Source organism: Myotis brandtii, unplaced genomic scaffold, assembly GCF_000412655.1.
Source record: "Myotis brandtii unplaced genomic scaffold, ASM41265v1 scaffold634, whole genome shotgun sequence".
NCBI classification, from domain to species: Eukaryota; Metazoa; Chordata; class Mammalia; order Chiroptera; family Vespertilionidae; genus Myotis; species Myotis brandtii.
Genome location: NW_005370427.1, coordinates 97,423 through 117,479, shown reverse-complemented (window position 1 = coordinate 117,479; position 20,057 = coordinate 97,423). Strand labels below are relative to the sequence as shown.

The 20,057-nt window shown below is 44.3% G+C and overlaps 1 protein-coding gene across 8 annotated transcripts in view; it reads right to left on the bottom strand.

Annotated features, from left to right (window-relative positions):
* Window positions 1–20,057, bottom strand: part of NBN (nibrin) — a 51,809-nt gene that overhangs the window by 2,690 nt on the left and 29,062 nt on the right. For 3 of the 8 annotated variants that reach the window (XM_014528465.1, XM_014528469.1, XM_014528467.1), the window contains 3 exons: window positions 13,756–13,827; window positions 11,906–12,061; window positions 7,987–8,100 (listed from right to left, as the gene is read on the bottom strand). In XM_014528465.1, the coding sequence (XP_014383951.1) occupies window positions 7,987–8,100; window positions 11,906–12,061; window positions 13,756–13,827 (342 nt within the window). The remainder of the gene's footprint in view (window positions 1–7,986; window positions 8,101–11,905; window positions 12,062–13,755; window positions 13,828–20,057) is intronic. The other 5 variants (XM_014528470.1, XM_014528463.1, XM_014528464.1 and 2 more) reach the window with 4 other exon arrangements.

The window sequence follows — 20,057 nt, the reverse complement described above, 5'->3', positions numbered from 1 at the left end:
AGATGATATAAACAAGTGAAAGAATATATCGTGTTCATGGATTGGTAGAATCAACATCATTAAAATGTCTATACTACACAAGGCAATCTATAGATTCAATGCAATCCCTATTAAAATACCAACAGCATATTTCACAGATCTAGAACAAATACTCCAAAAATTTATACGGAACCCAAAAGACCCTGAATAGCCACAGCAATCTTGAGAAAGAAGAACAAAGTTGGAGGAATCACAATACCAAATTTCAAGTTATACTACAAAGCCACCATATTCAAAACAGCCTGGTACTGACACAAGAACAGTATATAGATCAATGGAACAGAACAGAGACCCCGGAAATCAACCCAAGCCATTATGCTCAATTAATATTTGACAAAGGAGGCAAGAGCAATGGAGTCAAGACAGTCTTGGTGTTGGGAAAATTAGACAGATAATGCAAACAAAATGAAACTAGACCACCAACTTACACCATACACAAAAATAAACTCAAAATCGATAAAAGACTTTAATGTAAGTTGGGGAACCATAAACATCCTAGAAGAATCCATAGGCAGCAAAATAGCAGACATCTCTCATAGCAATATGTTTGCAGATACATCCCCTAGGGCAAAGGAAACTAAGGAGAAAATAATCAAATGGGACTACATCAAAATAAAAAGCTTCTGCACAGAAAAAGAAACCATCAGCAAAATGAAAAAGGAGCCCACTGTATGGGAGAACATATCTGGCAATGATACACCTGATAAAGGGTTAATATCCAAAATATATAAGGAACTCATACAACAAAAGGAAGACAAACAATCCAATTAAAAAATGGGCAAAGGACCTAAAGAGACACTTCTCCAAAGTGGACATACAGACAGCCAAGGGACATATGAAAACATGCTCAAAGTCACTGATCATCAGAGAGATGCAAATTAAAATGACAATGAGGTATCACCTCACACCTCTCAGAATGGCTACCATCAACAAATCAACAAATGAGAAGTGCTGGTGAGGATGTGGAGAAAAGGGAGCCCTAGTGCACTGCTGGTGGGAATGCAGACTGGTGCAGCCGCTGTGGAAAACAGTATGGAGTTTCCTCAAAAAATTAAAAATGTAACTGCTATTTGACCCAGTGATCCCAATTCAGGAATATATCCTAAGAGACCCAAAGCACCAATCAGAAAGAATGTGTGCACCCCTATGTTCATAGCAGCACAATTTACAGTAGCTAAGATCTGGAAACTGCCCAAGTGCCCATCAGTAGATGAGTGGATAAAAAAGCTGTGGTACATTTACACCATGAAATACTATGCAGCAGTAAAAAGAAGGATCTCTTACCCTTTGAGACAGCGTGGAGGGACCTGGAGAGTATTATGCTAAGTGAAATAAGTCAGTCAGAGAAAGACAAGTATCAACTGATCTCACTCATATGTGGAATCTAATTAACAAAATAAACTGATGAACTGCATGAATCCAGAGACATGGAAGCATGGAACAGAGTGAGGAATCTCGGAGGGAAGGTGCTGGAGGTGGGTGATTAGGAGGTAATCACCCAAAGAACTTGTATGCATATACCCATAACCCATGGACACAGACAATAGGGAGCTTAAGGCCTGGGGTGGGGGGTGAGGGCAAACTGGAGTGGGTAAATGGGGGAGAAAGGAGGACATATGTAATACTTTCAACAATAAATGTTAAAAAAATAAAATAAAGTACTACAGTAAAAGAAAATCAGCTTTATTTTATATACTTTAATACAACCACTAAATAAAATAGTGTTAAGAAATAGAGACTCCACCAAGATGGCGGCATAGGTAAACACCGGAGACTGCTGCCGCAAACAACCACTTCAAAAATACAACTAAAAGACGGAACGGACATCACCCAGAACCACAGGAAGGCTGGCTGAGGAGAGACTCTTCAACTAGAAGGAAAAATAACAGCACACCGAGGCTCAGAGGAGGCGCAGTGTGGAAAAAACTCAGGTGCGGAGGTGCGCGCGCAAAGCGGGCTGGTGGCTGAGAGCGCGGTTGTCGTTTTCGGTCAGGGGGGAGTCTCAGACTCTGAGCTCCAGATACGGGCGAATCGCTGGGGACTCGGACCCAAACGGGAGAAGCGGGAGTGTCTGGCATCAGTTGGAAGGCAGCTTTCCCTCCGAGGTTTGCAGCGGTTCCGGGGGTTCTGAGAAGCAGAGCCTCTGGGAACAGGACTGAGGGCACCATAACGGCTCCCTCCGCCCGCCCTGTTGAGCCCGCCCCGCCCAAGCCCTGCGCAGAGCCATTTGCCAGATCGCCTCAGGCAAAGGCTAGATTAGCACCTCCCCAGAGGACAGAAGTTTTCCGCGGCAGACACAGCTGATTCACACAGCCAGTCGGCCTGGTGGTCAAATCCCTCTAGTATTAACTACAACAATCAAGGCTCAACTAGAACAAGACTGCGCACAAAGACCACTAGGGGGTGCACCAAGAAAGCATAAAAAATGCGGAGACAAAAAAACATGACAGAAATGGAGGATATAGAGCTAAAAATCGCAATTTTGAGGGCTTGCAAAAATGTGCTAGAAGCTGTCAATAAACTTGAGGAGAGAGTCACGAAAACTAATGAGACCCTCGATGCTATGATAAAGAACCAACTAGAAATTAAGCATACACGGACTGAAATAAAGAATATTATACAGACACCCAATAGCAGACCAGAGGAGCGCAAGAATCAAGCCAAAGATTTGAAATGCGAAGAAGCAAAAAACACCCAACCGGAAAAGCAAAATGAAAAAAGAATCCGAAAATACGAAGATAGTGTAAGGAGCCTCTGGGACAGCTTCAAGCGTACAAACATCAGAATAATTGGGGTGCCAGAAGATGAGAGACAGCAAGATATTGAAAACCTATTTGAAGAAATAATGGCAGAAAACTTCCCCCACCTGGTGAAAGAAATGGACTTACAGGTCCAAGAAGCGCAGAGAACCCCAAACAAAAGGAATCCAAAGAGGACCACACCAAGACACATCATAATTAAAATGCCAAGAGCAAAAGACAAAGAGAGAATCTTAAAAGCAGCAAGAGAAAGAGACTCAATTACCTACAAGGGAATACCCATACGACTGTCAGCTGATTTCTCAACAGAAACTTGGCAGGCCAGAAGGGAATGGCAAGAAATATTCAAAGTGATGAATACCAAGAACCTACAACCAAGATTACTTTATCCAGCAAAGCTATCATTCAGAATTGAAGGTCAGATAAAGAGCTTCACAGATAAGGAAAAGCTAAAGGAGTTCATCACCACTAAACCAGTATTATACGAAATGCTGAAAGGTATCCTTTAAGAAGAGGAAGAAGAAAAAGGTAAAGATACAAATTGTGAACAACAAACATGCATCTATCAACAAGTGAATCTAAGAACCAAGTGAATAAATAATCTGATGTACAGAATGAACTGGTGATTATAATGAATCAGGGACATAGAAAGGGAATGGAAATAATCCTCGTAGTACTGATATTTTTTAAGGGTTTGGGAAAAATACATCTCACAATCTTTCCATATTCAAATCAGGTTGAATGTTCAAAGAAGATCTGAACAATAAAGATTAAAAAAAAAAAAAAGAAATAGAAATCCTCGTAGTACTGATATTTTTTAAGGGTTTGGGAAAAATACATCTCACAATCTTTCCATATTCAAATCAGGTTGAATAGAGTTCAAAGAATTATTATGTTTAGTGCACAGAGTGACAATATACTAAATTCAAGAAAGCCTCAGGAGCTGACTCCCAATCAGGGTAACTGCCACGGGCGGCAGCAGAAGCAGAGGGAGAAGGGCTGGGAGAACCGGGGTGGGGGATGTAGCTGAGCAGCGGACAGCCCAGGGAGCTGAGACAGACAGAGCTGCAGCCACGTAGAAGAAAGTCACCTCTATTATCTTAGACCCCAAATCCTCCCCAGGGCACCCAAAATTGCTTGAGCAAAAAGAGGAGAGATACGGTGGAACAAATCTAGAACACAAGGTCTTCCTCTCCCAATTCTAACGAAATAAACAAAAGATAGGAAAAAGTCAGGCGCTGCACCATCCTTCTCCCAGTCAGGGGAGCAGGGTCCACGCATGGGCTTCACAAGGTGGCCACACAGAGAACCAGAGACTGAGGGGACAGACTCCTGACACTAACCCACTCCATTCAAAGGTGCTACAGAACTGACCGAACCTGAGACTTCTTACTGATGCCCTACATTTGGGAAAGAATTGCCTGAGCAGGAAAGAGAGGACTGCGGGGGGGCTGTGGGAGGGACGGGTGGCAGGAGGGGAGTCAGTGGGACCGACACTGACCAACATCCCGGACATGTCAGGAAACAGGAAGAGCCAGGAAATTCTCCTCTGGGACAGGACGCACTGTGCTGGCACCCACTTCATTCCAGCCCCAGGACCAGTGCCCAGGCTCCAGCTGAGCCCTCCCTCTCCTCGACTCCAGGTCTTCAGGCTACAGGACTACACGGGTCTCCCCTGGGCCTCTGCCAAGCACCTGCCACGGGGACGGACGTGTGGACCCACCAGATAATCCTGTTCTCTAGGAGCAAGCTAAGGCGTGGGAGTAACTTCAACTACATTCAACTTCTGGCTCACAAACTGGCTTTAGAATGTAATCCCTACGTAAGATGGCCCAGGACACTTCACACAGCAAAGAGCGTATCTGGACAGGTCACTTTAAACAGCTGCTGACAAATGAAAACAGCAACGCCACTCCACATACTAGAGGGGAAAGGGAGACAGAACAGAACCTGCCAAAGAAGATGAAGAACCTAATCTGCAAAAAACAATAATTTAAGATTAAAAAATACACAAATTAACAAGGACGTAAAAGCAGTAAGAAAGTTAAATGATAAAAAAACACACTAAAAGGAAACGAATGCTATGCCAACAAACTGAGAACTATAATAACACCATTTCAGAATTAAATAAATTAGAAATAGCTAAGACTGACTGTTCCACTGTTACAGATACTTTACATGTGGAACCTTATTTAGTCCTCACACACAGTCTATGAAGCAGAGGTACTATAAAACGGAGGCTGACATAAGTTAAGTAATTTGCCCAAGGTCACAAGGTCACATAGCTGGCAAGAAACAGAACAGACACCACTGAAATCTGAATTTCTGATAGAGTGAAAGAGCTTAAAAATCACAATGAATGCAGAAGAAAGGAATGTGGAGGGTCAATGTGAGCTAATAAAAGGTATTTGGGTCTTGAATGTATAGAACCCAGAAAATACAAAAATGTTTTGAAAGATGTAACAGAAGCCTGGCCGGCATGGCACAGTGCTGAGCGTCAACCTATGAACCAGGAGGTCATGGTTCAATTTTTGGTCAAGGGCACATGCCTGGGTTTTGGGCTTGATCCCCAGAGTGGAACATGCAGGAGGCAGCCAATCAATGATTCTTTCATCATTGATGTTTCTATGTCTCTCTTCCTTCCTCTCTGAAATCAATAAAAAAAGAATTAGAAAGATATAACAGAAAATTTTCTTGAAATAAAACAGACTGCATCTGCAGATAGTACTGATATTTTTTAAGGGTTTGGGAAAAATACATCTCACAATCTTTCCATATTCAAATCAGGTTGAATAGAGTTCAAAGAATTATTATGTTTAGTGCACAGAGTGACAATATACTAAATTCAAGAAAGCCTCAGGAGCTGACTCCCAATCAGGGTAACTGCCACGGGCGGCAGCAGAAGCAGAGGGAGAAGGGCTGGGAGAACCGGGGTGGGGGATGTAGCTGAGCAGCGGACAGCCCAGGGAGCTGAGACAGACAGAGCTGCAGCCACGTAGAAGAAAGTCACCTCTATTATCTTAGACCCCAAATCCTCCCCAGGGCACCCAAAATTGCTTGAGCAAAAAGAGGAGAGATACGGTGGAACAAATCTAGAACACAAGGTCTTCCTCTCCCAATTCTAACGAAATAAACAAAAGATAGGAAAAAGTCAGGCGCTGCACCATCCTTCTCCCAGTCAGGGGAGCAGGGTCCACGCATGGGCTTCACAAGGTGGCCACACAGAGAACCAGAGACTGAGGGGACAGACTCCTGACACTAACCCACTCCATTCAAAGGTGCTACAGAACTGACCGAACCTGAGACTTCTTACTGATGCCCTACATTTGGGAAAGAATTGCCTGAGCAGGAAAGAGAGGACTGCGGGGGGGCTGTGGGAGGGACGGGTGGCAGGAGGGGAGTCAGTGGGACCGACACTGACCAACATCCCGGACATGTCAGGAAACAGGAAGAGCCAGGAAATTCTCCTCTGGGACAGGACGCACTGTGCTGGCACCCACTTCATTCCAGCCCCAGGACCAGTGCCCAGGCTCCAGCTGAGCCCTCCCTCTCCTCGACTCCAGGTCTTCAGGCTACAGGACTACACGGGTCTCCCCTGGGCCTCTGCCAAGCACCTGCCACGGGGACGGACGTGTGGACCCACCAGATAATCCTGTTCTCTAGGAGCAAGCTAAGGCGTGGGAGTAACTTCAACTACATTCAACTTCTGGCTCACAAACTGGCTTTAGAATGTAATCCCTACGTAAGATGGCCCAGGACACTTCACACAGCAAAGAGCGTATCTGGACAGGTCACTTTAAACAGCTGCTGACAAATGAAAACAGCAACGCCACTCCACATACTAGAGGGGAAAGGGAGACAGAACAGAACCTGCCAAAGAAGATGAAGAACCTAATCTGCAAAAAACAATAATTTAAGATTAAAAAATACACAAATTAACAAGGACGTAAAAGCAGTAAGAAAGTTAAATGATAAAAAAACACACTAAAAGGAAACGAATGCTATGCCAACAAACTGAGAACTATAATAACACCATTTCAGAATTAAATAAATTAGAAATAGCTAAGACTGACTGTTCCACTGTTACAGATACTTTACATGTGGAACCTTATTTAGTCCTCACACACAGTCTATGAAGCAGAGGTACTATAAAACGGAGGCTGACATAAGTTAAGTAATTTGCCCAAGGTCACAAGGTCACATAGCTGGCAAGAAACAGAACAGACACCACTGAAATCTGAATTTCTGATAGAGTGAAAGAGCTTAAAAATCACAATGAATGCAGAAGAAAGGAATGTGGAGGGTCAATGTGAGCTAATAAAAGGTATTTGGGTCTTGAATGTATAGAACCCAGAAAATACAAAAATGTTTTGAAAGATGTAACAGAAGCCTGGCCGGCATGGCACAGTGCTGAGCGTCAACCTATGAACCAGGAGGTCATGGTTCAATTTTTGGTCAAGGGCACATGCCTGGGTTTTGGGCTTGATCCCCAGAGTGGAACATGCAGGAGGCAGCCAATCAATGATTCTTTCATCATTGATGTTTCTATGTCTCTCTTCCTTCCTCTCTGAAATCAATAAAAAAAGAATTAGAAAGATATAACAGAAAATTTTCTTGAAATAAAACAGACTGCATCTGCAGATCAAAGTGCAGTGCTGAATCTCAGGGAAATAAATGGATGAGCAGCACTGTAACTCAGGCATTTTCCTGAATGACCAACCTCAGGTCACTTAAGTTTGCTCTTAAGAATTTACTCTTGCGACAGCATGGAGGGACTTGGAGAGCATTGTGCTAAGTGAAATAAGCCAGTCAGAGAAAGACAAATACCATATGATCTCACTCATATGTGGAACCTAATGAACAAAATAAACTGACAAACAAAATAGAAACAGAGGTGAGGATCCATGGGACAGACCGACAGCTGTCAGAGGGGACTGGATGGAAGGTGAATGGATTAGCCAAAGAACATACATACATAACCCATGGACACAGACAACAGTGTGATGGACAGAGGGAAGGCAGGGGCAGGGGTTGGGTGGAGGGGAGCAAACAGGAGGAAATGACATCTGTAATAGTGTCAATAATAAAAATAAAGTATACAAAAATAAATAGATAGATAAGAGTTTAAGGAAACCACAAGGGATCAAAATGCAAAGCAAACAAGTTACCAGGCCTCACTTCTACTAACCTCCATTTCCTGCCTTAACCACTCTTCTAATTCTGTATTCTTCCGAGCATGATGGGCTATGAGATCTGATCCTCCAATGATCTGTGGGAGTTTTCCTGCTCCTGAAAATGCGACCTGTCAAGTAGTAAGGTTAAATGCATTAACAGATTAAGACAATCATTTTTAAGAGCTTAAACAAAGCAAGGGTTATAAATCATGTGTAATATAAGTGCCAAAGATGTATATAACCTGTGGATGACAATGTGTGAGACAGAGTGGTAACTGTGTTAGAGCCATGTTTTTGTCCTATGTTTGGCTATTATACCAAGGTGTAGTTACATAACTAGATTTATGTATTAAGAGAATTTAAGATTTTTAATTTGGAGGTTTTGCTCAAAAATCATGTTAGCACATCATCCACCAATTAGAGCAACTCCAGGTGAGCACACACACTATAATTTAAAGTCTAATACTGTGATCTACAGATTTCGGAGCTTAAGTACTGCTGATACTTGCAAATATTCAAGTATTTAAACTTTCTGATTTATACATCCCTAGCAAGAGATGTTGGAGATGGCAACAGTTTATACTTTTAATTGAAATTTTAATTGCTTACAAATAAAGAAGTGGTTAAAAATATGTGAAAACCCATAACAAGTGCACTGGTAATAATGCATTTAGGGAGTAAATAATACATTCTTAATATTTATGGGACATACTTTTAAAATTTCAATACAAGAACTGGAAAGGGAAAGTTAAATTCAATGTCATCATTAAGCAGTATTTTAAGAGCACAAGTACAACTAGGTCATTGATTTGGATATATAAAGAAAACAGACAAGTTCTTTCATTAGAGATAATCATATTAAACATATTTTCCTATAAATTTTGGGTTGAATTTCTTTTATACTCTCAAAAAATTCCTTGTCAAGGATATTAATACTTTTAAGGGTTTTAAATTTTTCCAAATTACTTTCCAGAAATATGTACTGCTTTATATCTCTTCATCACTCCCGTGCCAACAGTGAATATTATTGCTTTTCCTTTGGTAACTTCATTAATACAAAAAAATAATAAGTCTTTTGGATTTTGACAACGAGGTTTGTAACTGGGCACTCAACATGGAGTATGGAACATGAATGCCCTGTGCCCTGGCTGGGTGGCTCAGGTGCTTGAAGTGTCGTCCGTGCACCAAAAGGTTGTGTGTTTAATTCCCAGTCAGGGCACACACCTGGGCTGCTGGTGTAATTCCAGTCAGGGTGAGTAGGAAAGAATTCCTCTCTCACATCGATGTTTCTCTCTCTCTCTCTCTCTCTCTCATCCTCTCCCTCTCTCTTCCCTCTTTGCTGTCTCTCTAAAATCAATAAAGATATATCGTTGGGTGAAGAGAGATAAAGGATGCCCCTGTGCTCTCCCGGCTGTGGGTGGGAAGGTAAGGGAGCTCTGGGATGGAGACCCCCCTCTTCCACTCGAAGCAGAAGAGTTCTTCCTCTTCAATGGAGGTCAGACCCTGTGGAGCGGTCAGAGTGGGCAGACCACTCATTTAATTGGGAAACGTTATTAGCAGCTGCCATTGGAGAGACAAAGCTCCAATACCTCATGGTCACAGCAAGCATCACACAGATCCCGTTCCAGAGAAACCCTGTTTCCACAGAAACCGCCTCTGAAAAGATCCTCCAGCATCTCACCAACCGCACGAGCAAGAGCTGTCAGAGCAGGTTCACAGTAGAGCCAGGAGCCCAGAGCAGACAGCAAAGAACAGACAACCACATGCACAAAATAACGATCTAATCGTTCCTAAAAGAGGAGGCACTCAGGTCTGATGGTAACAATGAGGGTATCCTATCTAATAAAAGACAAAAAGGGTAATTAACCATACCTCCGCTACGCTTCCCATTGGCTAATCAGCGAGATATGCAAATTAACTGCCAACCAAGATGGCGGCCGGCAGCCACGCAGCTGAAGCGAACAGGAGGCTTGCTTGCTCCAGGGATGGAGGGAGCCAAGGTTCCCTGCCTGCTGCGGCCCAGCTCTGAGCCTGAAAGCAACAGCTCCAAAAGCAACTATGTTTCAATTATAGAAGCTAAACAAACCCCAGATACCTGCTTTCAGCCAGCTGAGGTCTCAGAGCTGGAGCTGCAACAGTGTTTCAATTATAGAAGCCAAACAAACCCCAGATACCTGCTTTCAGCCAGCCGTGGACTCAGAGCTGGAGCAAGCAGGACGGCAATAAAGTTTCAATTATAGAAGCCAAAAAAACCCCAGATACCTGCTTTCAGCCAGCCGCGGCCTCAGAGCTGGGAGCGCCAGTGACGGCAACAGAGTTTCAATTATAGAAGGTAAATAAATCCAAGAATTAAAAAAAAAAGAAAAAAAGGAGAGGCTGGGAGCTTTAGTCGCAGGCCAGCCTGAAAACAGCCCTCAGCCCCTCACCCAGGCTGGCCAGGCCCCCAAGCGGGACCCCCACCCTGATCCGGGACACCTTCAGGGCAAACCAGCCAGCCCCCACCCGTGCACCAGGCCTCTATCCTATATAGTAAAAGGGTAATATGCATACTGACCCTAACAGCAGAAAGACTGGGAATGACTGGTCACTATGACACACACTGACCACCAGCGGGCAGACGCTCAATGCGGAGCTGCCCTCTGGTGGTCAGTGCGCTCCCACATGGGGGAGCTTTGCTCATCCACAAGCCAGGCTGATGGCTGCCAGTACAGTGGTGTTGGTGGGAGCCTCTCCTGCCTCCTCAGCAGCGCTAAGGATGTCCGACTGCAGCTTAGGTCTGCTCCCCGCTGGCAAGGGGACATCCCCCGAGGGCTGCCGGGCTGCCAAAGGGATGTCTGATTGCCAGCTTAGGCCCAATCCCGCGGGGAGCAGGCCTAAAGCCAGTAGGTGGTCATCCCCCGAGGGGTCCCAGACTGCGAGAGGGCACAGGCCGGGCTGAGGGACACCCCCTTCCCCGAGTGCACACATTTTTGTGCACCGGGCCTCTAGTCCTATGTAATAAAAGCCTAATATGCTAAGTGTCCAGTCGTCCGTTCAACCAATCAAAGTGGAATATGCTAATGATATGCTAAGGCCACTCAAGCGCTCGCTATGACACGCACTGACCACCAGGGGGCAGATACTCCAACCTGTAGGTTAGCTTACTGCTGGGGTCCGGCCGATTAGGACTGAGCGAGACGGGCTGGACTCGCCTGGAGCCCTCCCGCGGTCCTCCCCGGCTGCCCAAACTTCCGCATCCCTCCATGGCCCCAATCATGCACCGGTGGGGTCCCTCAGCCTGGCCTGCACCCTCTTGCAATCCGGGATCCCTTGGGGATGTCGGAGAACCTGTTTCAGCCTGATCCCACAGGCCAGGCTGAGGGACCCCACTGGTGCACGAATTTGTGCACCGGGCCTCTATGTGTTTATAATTTTACTTTACATATGCATCTTATATAATGAAGAGCTAATATGCAAATGGTTGCCGCGCCCTTGTGTAGGGGCCGGGGGACATGAAGCCACTCCCCCCTGCCCGGCGGGGCTTGACAGGGGACCTGAGGCTTCACCTCCCCACCCAGCAGAGCCTCGTTTTCTTACTGAATGTGCTATTATTTTCCACAAACCTGCTATCTTCATAACATCCTGGGTTACAGAACCCCTTCGGGTAGTCACAGATCAGCATGAGAACTGAGAGGACCTGGTAGCAGCCAGACGCCCGCTGGGGCTGGAGGGGCGAGGGGAACAGGGACACACTGTGAGGAGTCCAGTTTCAGTGGGGCTGGTTCCGGTTTAGGTGTTCCACGCACTGACTGTCAGTTCAGGCCTTAACTGTCTTAAGCAGGAGAAATAGCACCAGTTTTCAACTGGCACTGCTTTGACTACTGGTTAGTAGCAGTAGTACTTCTAAAACCACTTTACACTGCCCTCTGGGATGTTTTATGAAGGAACACGTACCTTTCTGAACTTCTTGAAATTCTTCAGTGGACCCTGATCACCCCTGACACTGGGGGCATTTCTGGAGGCAGAGCCACTCACCACCAGGGACCTGAACTCTGTCAGCAACACCTTCCTCAGAGGCATCTCACCATCACCCTGGGGCCTGTCCTTGTTCTTATCCGGGGTAAGTGGGTGGATAAGAGATAAGAAAAGGAAAATTATTTGTCATTGAGGAATCTAAATTTAAAAAGTCCAAATAGCTGAATGAACAGTTAAAAAGGTTTATTTCTGCATTGGAACTTTGTATTTGGAATCAAATCATATCTATTTCAAAACCAGAAAAGTATTTACTCAAGCACTCTCTAACTTTAGAAACATTTATAACACGATAATCTATGACAGAGGGCATGTGGCATTTTAAAAGCTTAGTATTTCAATTTTAGTAGCCTATTTTAATAAATATCATCTCAATAAACAATTGATCTTCTTATACATATTTTCTTGGCAAGAAATCTTAGTACTGTTTGCTTCTCATTAAAACCATACTCTAGCCTAGCCAGCATGGCTCAGTGCTTGAGTGTCGACCTATGAACCAGGGGGTCACAGTTCGATTAACCATCAAGGCACATGCCTGGGTTGCAGGTTCAGTTCCCAGCGTGGGACATGCAGGAGGCAGTCAAGCAATGATTCTTTCTTATCATTGATGTTTCTCTGTCTCTCTCCCTCTCTGAAATCAATAAAAATATATAAAAACAACAAAAACAAATAAGACCATATTCCAAGATTAGTATACACTCCACTCCACAAGTTCTTATCTACTATATTTAAGTTTTCTTGGATTTTCAATAATTTTTATTATTTTTGGCACCTCAGAAAAATCATTAATTCTAGACACACTACCTTCTGAAATGAAAGACCCTTTTTCATTTGGGATTAACAGTTACTAAACCAGCCTGGAGCCTCCCTCCTGGCCAACTGGCCAACTGAGAGTCTCCGCATCGTCTGTTATTAACTAACAGCCACCACCCACACTGCCACAGCTGCCCAGGCCCACGTCTCCATTTTAATTATTTTTGTTGTTGTTGCTAATCCTCACCCGGGGATATTTTTCCCTTGATTTTTAGGACCCCAGCAGTAAATCCCAAATTCAATGGAGAGAGTGGAAAAGAGAGGAAAAGATAGAGAGAAACACTGATGTGAGAGAAGCACATCAACTGGTTGCCTCCAGGATGCCCCTGACCAGGGTCTGGGCCGGGAGGAGCCTGCCACCAAGGCACGTGCCCTTGACCGGAATGGACCCCGGGACCATTTGGTCCACAGGCAGACACTCTACCCACGAGCCAAACCGGTCAGGGCTATGTCTCAGCTTTTAAACTGGTTTGTATATTTTCACAAGGAAGTTGCTAACAGGACTAAGATAAAGACAGGGAGAGAAGGAAAATGGGAAACAAGCAAAGGTTCATCGGAGAGCGACAGATTGCAATCAGGAGCCGAATAAAGCAACGGCCTCATACTTTGCTGGTGTGTTTCAGCGTTTAGAAAATTTTCACATCCATTACTCTACTTGATAGAAACAACAGCCCTGTTAAAGTGCTAACGTGATTTTATAAACGAAAGACCTGAGGTTCACAGATGTGACAATGACTCGTTCGAGGTCACAATCTATAGGGTAGAGGGCAGGGAATCTCTACACTGTTCGCTGTAGGATGGTTACAACATGATCCACCCATTTCCAGAGGAGGCACAATTATGAGACCAAAATGCAGGAAGAGAATCAATTCTGAGAATATACACTGACAGAAAAATGACGAGATGATAGTCCCATAGAAGTCAAATCTTTAGAAAAAGTAAATAAAAAGTTTCCTCACAGATGGCTCTTCTTTAGTTGATGGCAGTGATTCTTTCTTGATCTCACATTTCTTCCCAATTTCATTTTCTTGCTAAAAATGAAAGTATATATATTGTTCAAAGAAGTTATAAAAGGGTACCTTGCTGAGAACCTCAGCAATATTCATGCTCCTGACCAGTTATCTGACTTTCAAGCATCTTTCCTAGAGAAACTATGGGAAACTACATACATGTAGAAAATATACTGCAGTATGAGTTAGTCATAAGAGCAAAGAGCTGGAAGCAATCTAGGTTCAGGGATTGAACCTATACATGTAAGGGACATTTAAAAATACAAGAAGTGGGCCCCAGCCGGTTTTGCTCAGTGGTTGGAGTGTCGGTCTGAGGACTGTTGGAGCGCTGTGGGAGGCAACCAACTGATGTGTCTCTCTCACACTGATGTTTCTCTCTGTCTCTCCCCCTCCCTCCCACTCTCTCTAAAAATCAATGGAAAAAATATCCTCGGATGAGGATTAACAAAACTATGTATTTATATGAGAAATGGTCATAAGTGCATAATATGCTATAAATATCATCAGTAGATGATTAACAATAGATTCCAAGTTTGCAACATATGTTTTAAAAAAGGAAACACCAAAATATTAACTACAGTTTTCTGCAGACAGTAGGGTTTGTCAACTAATTGTCATTATGTTTCTTTATTTTCCATATTTCTACATTACGTATTACTTTGAGTTAAAAATAAAAACACTTTTAAGGGAGTCTATCTAAATTTATGTTTAGAATTAAATTTTAAATCATCCTTAATCCCAGAAGAAAGAAAGTTACTTTAATTATTCGAAATGTTTATCTGTAATAAACTGGAGTCTGCCTTGTACATAATCACACTCTCCTTCACATTCATGTATCCAGACCCTGTTCTAGAGAAAAGCGTCTTACACAGATGGCTTCTAAGGCTGCAGTGAAACTGCGGTCCCTCTGAGACAATGGAGGGCACACTGTTTTACATGAAATTTCCCATATTCAGTAATCAAATTTGGGAACATTTTAGTAAGAAAGTTGGAAAGGACAGAAAAACAAATGTACTCTATGCTTGCTTAGGGGCAAAGAATGTGAATGTATTTACCCACAGCGAGATTAGAGTTTTACCTTCCCAGCCCACCACGTGCACGCCTGCGCTCGCACACAGCGCCCGGGAAGCTTCGCATGAGAGCATTTCCCCCCACACCTTCTCCCATGGTCCTCGCTCCTTCAAACTGGCTCATCCTCTCAAACAAGGTTTCATTTCCTATCGCAGAGAATCAAATTACAACCCACCCAGACATCGGACTTATCCCAGCGGCTAGACCTGTGTTTTTGTCCCATTTGTCAAAACCTGGCTAAGGGGCCTTGCCTAGTTACTGAACACCTCCTCCCGTCAGTCAGTTTCCTAACTGGGCGCACCACACAGGAGGCTCCCCGGCAGGGCTGCCGGAAACCTGGGGTGTCCAGGGAGGCGGCTCTCACACTGGGCTTTGGGAGGTGCTGGAGCTATAGGGAAGGAGGAGAGAGTAATTGACAACAGGAGGTGGAAAGAGGGGAAGGAGACGTGTGCACACCATGGGTGCCAAGTCCTGTTTGCATCCTAAGGAGGCTGGGAGACTGAGAGTAAGGCCTAGACTTGGGCAGAGCGGCCATTTACATCAGAATAAGCCCCCAGCTGGAGGATCTAGCCAGCAGCTTCCTACTCCAGCTTACACAAAACCCCACACACAGGCTGGAGTCCACATCTCAATCCCCAAATAGGAAAATGGCAGTTCTACCCTCAACATAGTTTAGACATTGCCTTTCTGAAATATAACTAAAGAATCCAATGTCAACGAGAAGTATCACATTCTTTGCCTTCTTAAAACTGCAAAAAGCTTTTAAATGAAAGGATTAAGGAATACTTTTTCTGATAATTACTTCTGTAGCTAGAAATATTAAGTGCAATTCCTTTAATCCATGAGCATCCTCAAGTACTTTCCGACATTTTAAATTCTTAAAAATGACAAAACTGAAGAATTAAAAATGACCACACACTGAGTAAGACAGATGGACTGTAGTCATGCTAGACATCACCCTCAGGGAGACAGGGTGAGAGGGGTATGAGCTCTCTCCATACAATTCCTTACAGCAGCACGTGAATCAGCATTTCTCTCAAAACAAACAAGGCTTAAAAATTATCTTACATTGAAAGTAAAAATACTTTTGTGACAAGATTTTCACTAAAAAATTATAGTGCTAGAATACAGTGATTTAACTTTTAAAATACCAAAGGTATGCCACAAATTGCCATTCACTCTCCAAAAGTCTGTACACATATTTTTGTACTGTATTTTTATTCAGAATGTCATGAATTCTCAAGTAGTAAAATAAAGACAAGAAAATCATGTTGTAGAATTATAGAGCAAAATTAAATAATATCCCCTGACAATGTGACAGCATGTAAACTTTGGCATTTAAATATGTTTTTAGATTTCAGAGAGAAGAAGGGAGAGGGAGAGAGATAGAAACATCAATGATGAGACTCATCGATCAACTGCCTCCTGCACACCTGCTACTGGGGATTGAGCCCAAAACCCAGGCATGTGCCCTGGCTGGGAATTGAACCATGACCTCCTGGTTCATGTGTTGATGCTCAACCACTGGGCCACACCGGCCAGGCTAACCCTTGGCATTTAAATGAAAGATCTTTTCAGGTGCACAAAAGCCTTGTCTAATGGTCCCGCCATCACGGGGTCTATGCCACTTCCTGTCTCTCTCAGCCTGGGCTCCAGTGCCCACTTCCTTGGTGACAGGAGCCCAGGGAGAATGCACAGTCCAAGTAGATATTTAGGAAGAGTAATTAGCAGCCACACGGGATAGACCAAAGTTCTCTGACTAAAACCACAACCACTGCCAGACATGGCTGCGAACACTATGAGCAGTGGATCAATCTGGGAGAGAACTAAAAAAAAAAAAGGCTGTTAATAAAAATGATTAACATGTAATTAGACAAGAGGAGAGAAAGAAAATAAAAACATATCATAAGAAATTAGAAATAAATATAGGAGGAAAGGGTTTAAAGCAAATGCCTTTCCAAAGGTGTGGCAACAGTAACAGAACTGGGACCTAACTTTCTAAAGACTAAACACTCCTAACATTAGAGGCCTGGACAGAGCTCTGGAACAGGCCATGCGAACATGACAATGGAAATTCAGTGCAAGCAGAAGGCACGTGCCTGCGTGGAGGGGGACATCACCCCTGGATGGCACCGCCGGCCACATTAGCGAGTTTAGCTCTCCACCACAGTGGCAACGGCGCCACCGGTGACCACTTGGTTCAATTAATCCCTTGGTAAAGTAACAGCTAATCTTCAATCTTTGACAATAAGGGACCCCTCTGTCTGAAGTTCTCAATCCGGCGAGAGGGTATCTCAGCGTCCATTCTCCTCCTTCCTCACAAGGATGAGCTCGTTGGGGACGGCCATGTGACAAGTTTAAAGCATCTCCCAGACTTTCTTGGAGCCTGGGAGTGAAGGATGGTGGGGAGTGGTATAGGCCATGACTAAATCCTAGCCAATAATCCAAGCTTCAAGTAGGTTTCTGAGGAAGCTCCTTAGGAAGTGAGAGAACTCAAATGGAAAGGCCTCAGGCCATCTCTCCCCGTGCTTTCTCCATGGAAAGGAGCTCTTGGCCACAGGAGGGTCTGTAACCGCAGAGGATAGAAGCCGTGAGGGCTGCAGGGGCCACCCCGCAGAGCAGGAAATCAGAGTCCTGGGAACTGCCTAGCAGCTTTGCTTACCTTCTCGGGGCTTCTTTTATAGGAAAAGTGTGGAGAGCGGCTACAGCATTTGGACAGGTTCAAGCCTCGGACTGATGAGAGGGCACAGTCCTCTCGTGGCCACGTGCAAGTCCCAATTATAGCCAACAGCTATGGTTGTAAGCTTGAACTCAGGGTCTGAACACGTGGCCCCATGTGTTTGAGTGATGTGGGCTTGATAGAGTTCAGGTGCATGTAATTGAGTAGGATCGAAACCCACGAGAATGTTGTCAACATCTTGACCACACCCTTACTTTGCCTTGTGGAATCTGGCTATAAAATAAAGACACGCTTGTAGTCCGTGGCGCTGTCTCTCCATCAGAGAAGCAGCGTCCCACCGAGACCCAGCTTTCATTCTCTTGTCTGTCTTTTCTCAATCCTTCACCGCCCACACTCAGGGTCACCCTTGGCTGTGCTGGCGCGGCACAAAAAAGAACAACCACGTCTTACTTAAGCCACTATTTTAGAATCTTTAAAGACCACAGAGGAATCCTACCTCATACAGTGAGGGGACTTTTTCTGGGATAAACTGGCCGTCCTGCATCAGGGCCGCTGAGGCTCTGGTCTGGGAGCCACAGTTAAAAAGCTCACAGGCCCTGGCCGGTTTGGCTCAGTGGACAGAGCCTCAGCCTACAGACTGAAGGATCCCGGGTTCGATTCTGATCAAGGGCATATGACTGGGTTGTGGGCTTGATCCCCAGTGGGGGGCATGTAGGAGACAGCCAATCAGTGATTCTCCCTCATCATTGGTGTTTCCATCTCTCTCTCCCTTTCCCTTCCTGTCTGAAATCAATAAAAATATATTTTAAAAATAAAAATAAAAATAAAAAGCTCACCAGGTGCTTTTTGTAGCTGCAGTCTACTCTGCACAGGGCATCTGCAGTTTACTCCTAAGAAGTACATAATAAGGGTTCTTTCCCTCACATGAAGATGCCAATATATAGGTTAAATAAGACATATACTTTTTTCTTTCAATAGTAGTCATTCATTTATATAGTGCTGGATACACACCAGGTTCTCAACAACCACTGTACCTCCCAATCTCTTATGCCTTATCCTTTTTCTAAGTCGTGTCCTCACCCTGTAGCCATTTATAGGAGGGGATGACCACACATGGCCATGAATGAGACCGGAGCTAACAGACCTCGGTGGGGGAGGAGAATATTAAATTTTGATTTCATGAGGTCTGTGATCTCACCTAATGAGCTAACTTGTCTACTTACTAATGCATAAAATAGGGAGGAATATGAAGACTTTTCTTAGACCAAAGTAGGCAAGACAATTATCAACATGCATGAAAATAGGATAGGACTTTAAATATCAAAATGAAAAAAAAATTCCTAGTGATGTTATACATGCTTTATCCTAAATATGTATTTAGAGTTGAGAAAATGGCAACCAAATAGGCAGACCTTTATGCACCTCCTCCCAGGGCCAGAGTAGAAATAAAACTAAAGTAGGGAATATAGACCTGGAAGTAATCAGAGTGGAAATAAATGACATAGAGACTAAATAAATAAACAAAATAACAATACAAAAGATCAATGAAACCAAGAGCTGATTCTTTGAAAAGATAAATAATACTGATGAACCATTAGCCAGACTCATCAAGGAACAAAGAGAGAAGACCCAAATAAACAAAATCAGAAACGAAGGCGAGAGGTAACCACTGTCCCCACAGAAATACAAAGGATCGTAAAAAATACTATGAACAGACAGAAAACCAAGATGGAGGCATAGGTAAACACCGGAAATTGCTGCCTCACACAACCACTTTAAAAAAACAACTAAAAGACAAAACGGACATCATCCAGAACCATCGGAAGGCTGGCCGAGTGGAAATTCTACAACTAGAAGGAAAGAGAAAAGCACACTGAGACTCAGAGGAGGTGTGGAAGTAAAGTGCAGAGGTACGGAGGTGCATGCGGAAAGGGCTGACAACTGAGGACATGGTTGTCTTTTTCAATCAGGAGGGAGACTCAAGCTCCCAACTGCTCTGAATGCCAGTTCCGGGTGAGTCTCTGGGGACCCAGACTCATACGGGGAGAAACTGGACTGTCTGGCATCGGGCAGAACTCGAGGGCAGCTTTCTCTCAGAGGCGCTTGCAGCAATTACCGCCGAACAGTGAGGCCCGGGTCCTCTTAGGGCAGGACTGAGGATCAGCCATAGCTGTTTGCTCCACCCTGTTGATTCCCTGAGACCCCGCCCCACCCAAGCTGTGCGCAGAGGCTTTTGCATATGAATGCCCTGGCACTTTGCAATCTAAAATTACCTAACTGTAGCTGGGTCAGAGAGACCCAGAACATCCAAAAGAAGGCCCAAGGCCCCACAGCAGCTTGCATTGCTTCACAGCTGGGCCTCATCTAGGCACCTCCAAACCCTAAACAAAGAAGAGGAATCTGCTGATCTCTCCATAGCTCCTGCTGGGTAGCCTCAGCAGAGGCTAAATTAGCACCTCCTTAAAGATCCAAGAGCCAGTGTACCCAGTGGTCAGAGTGG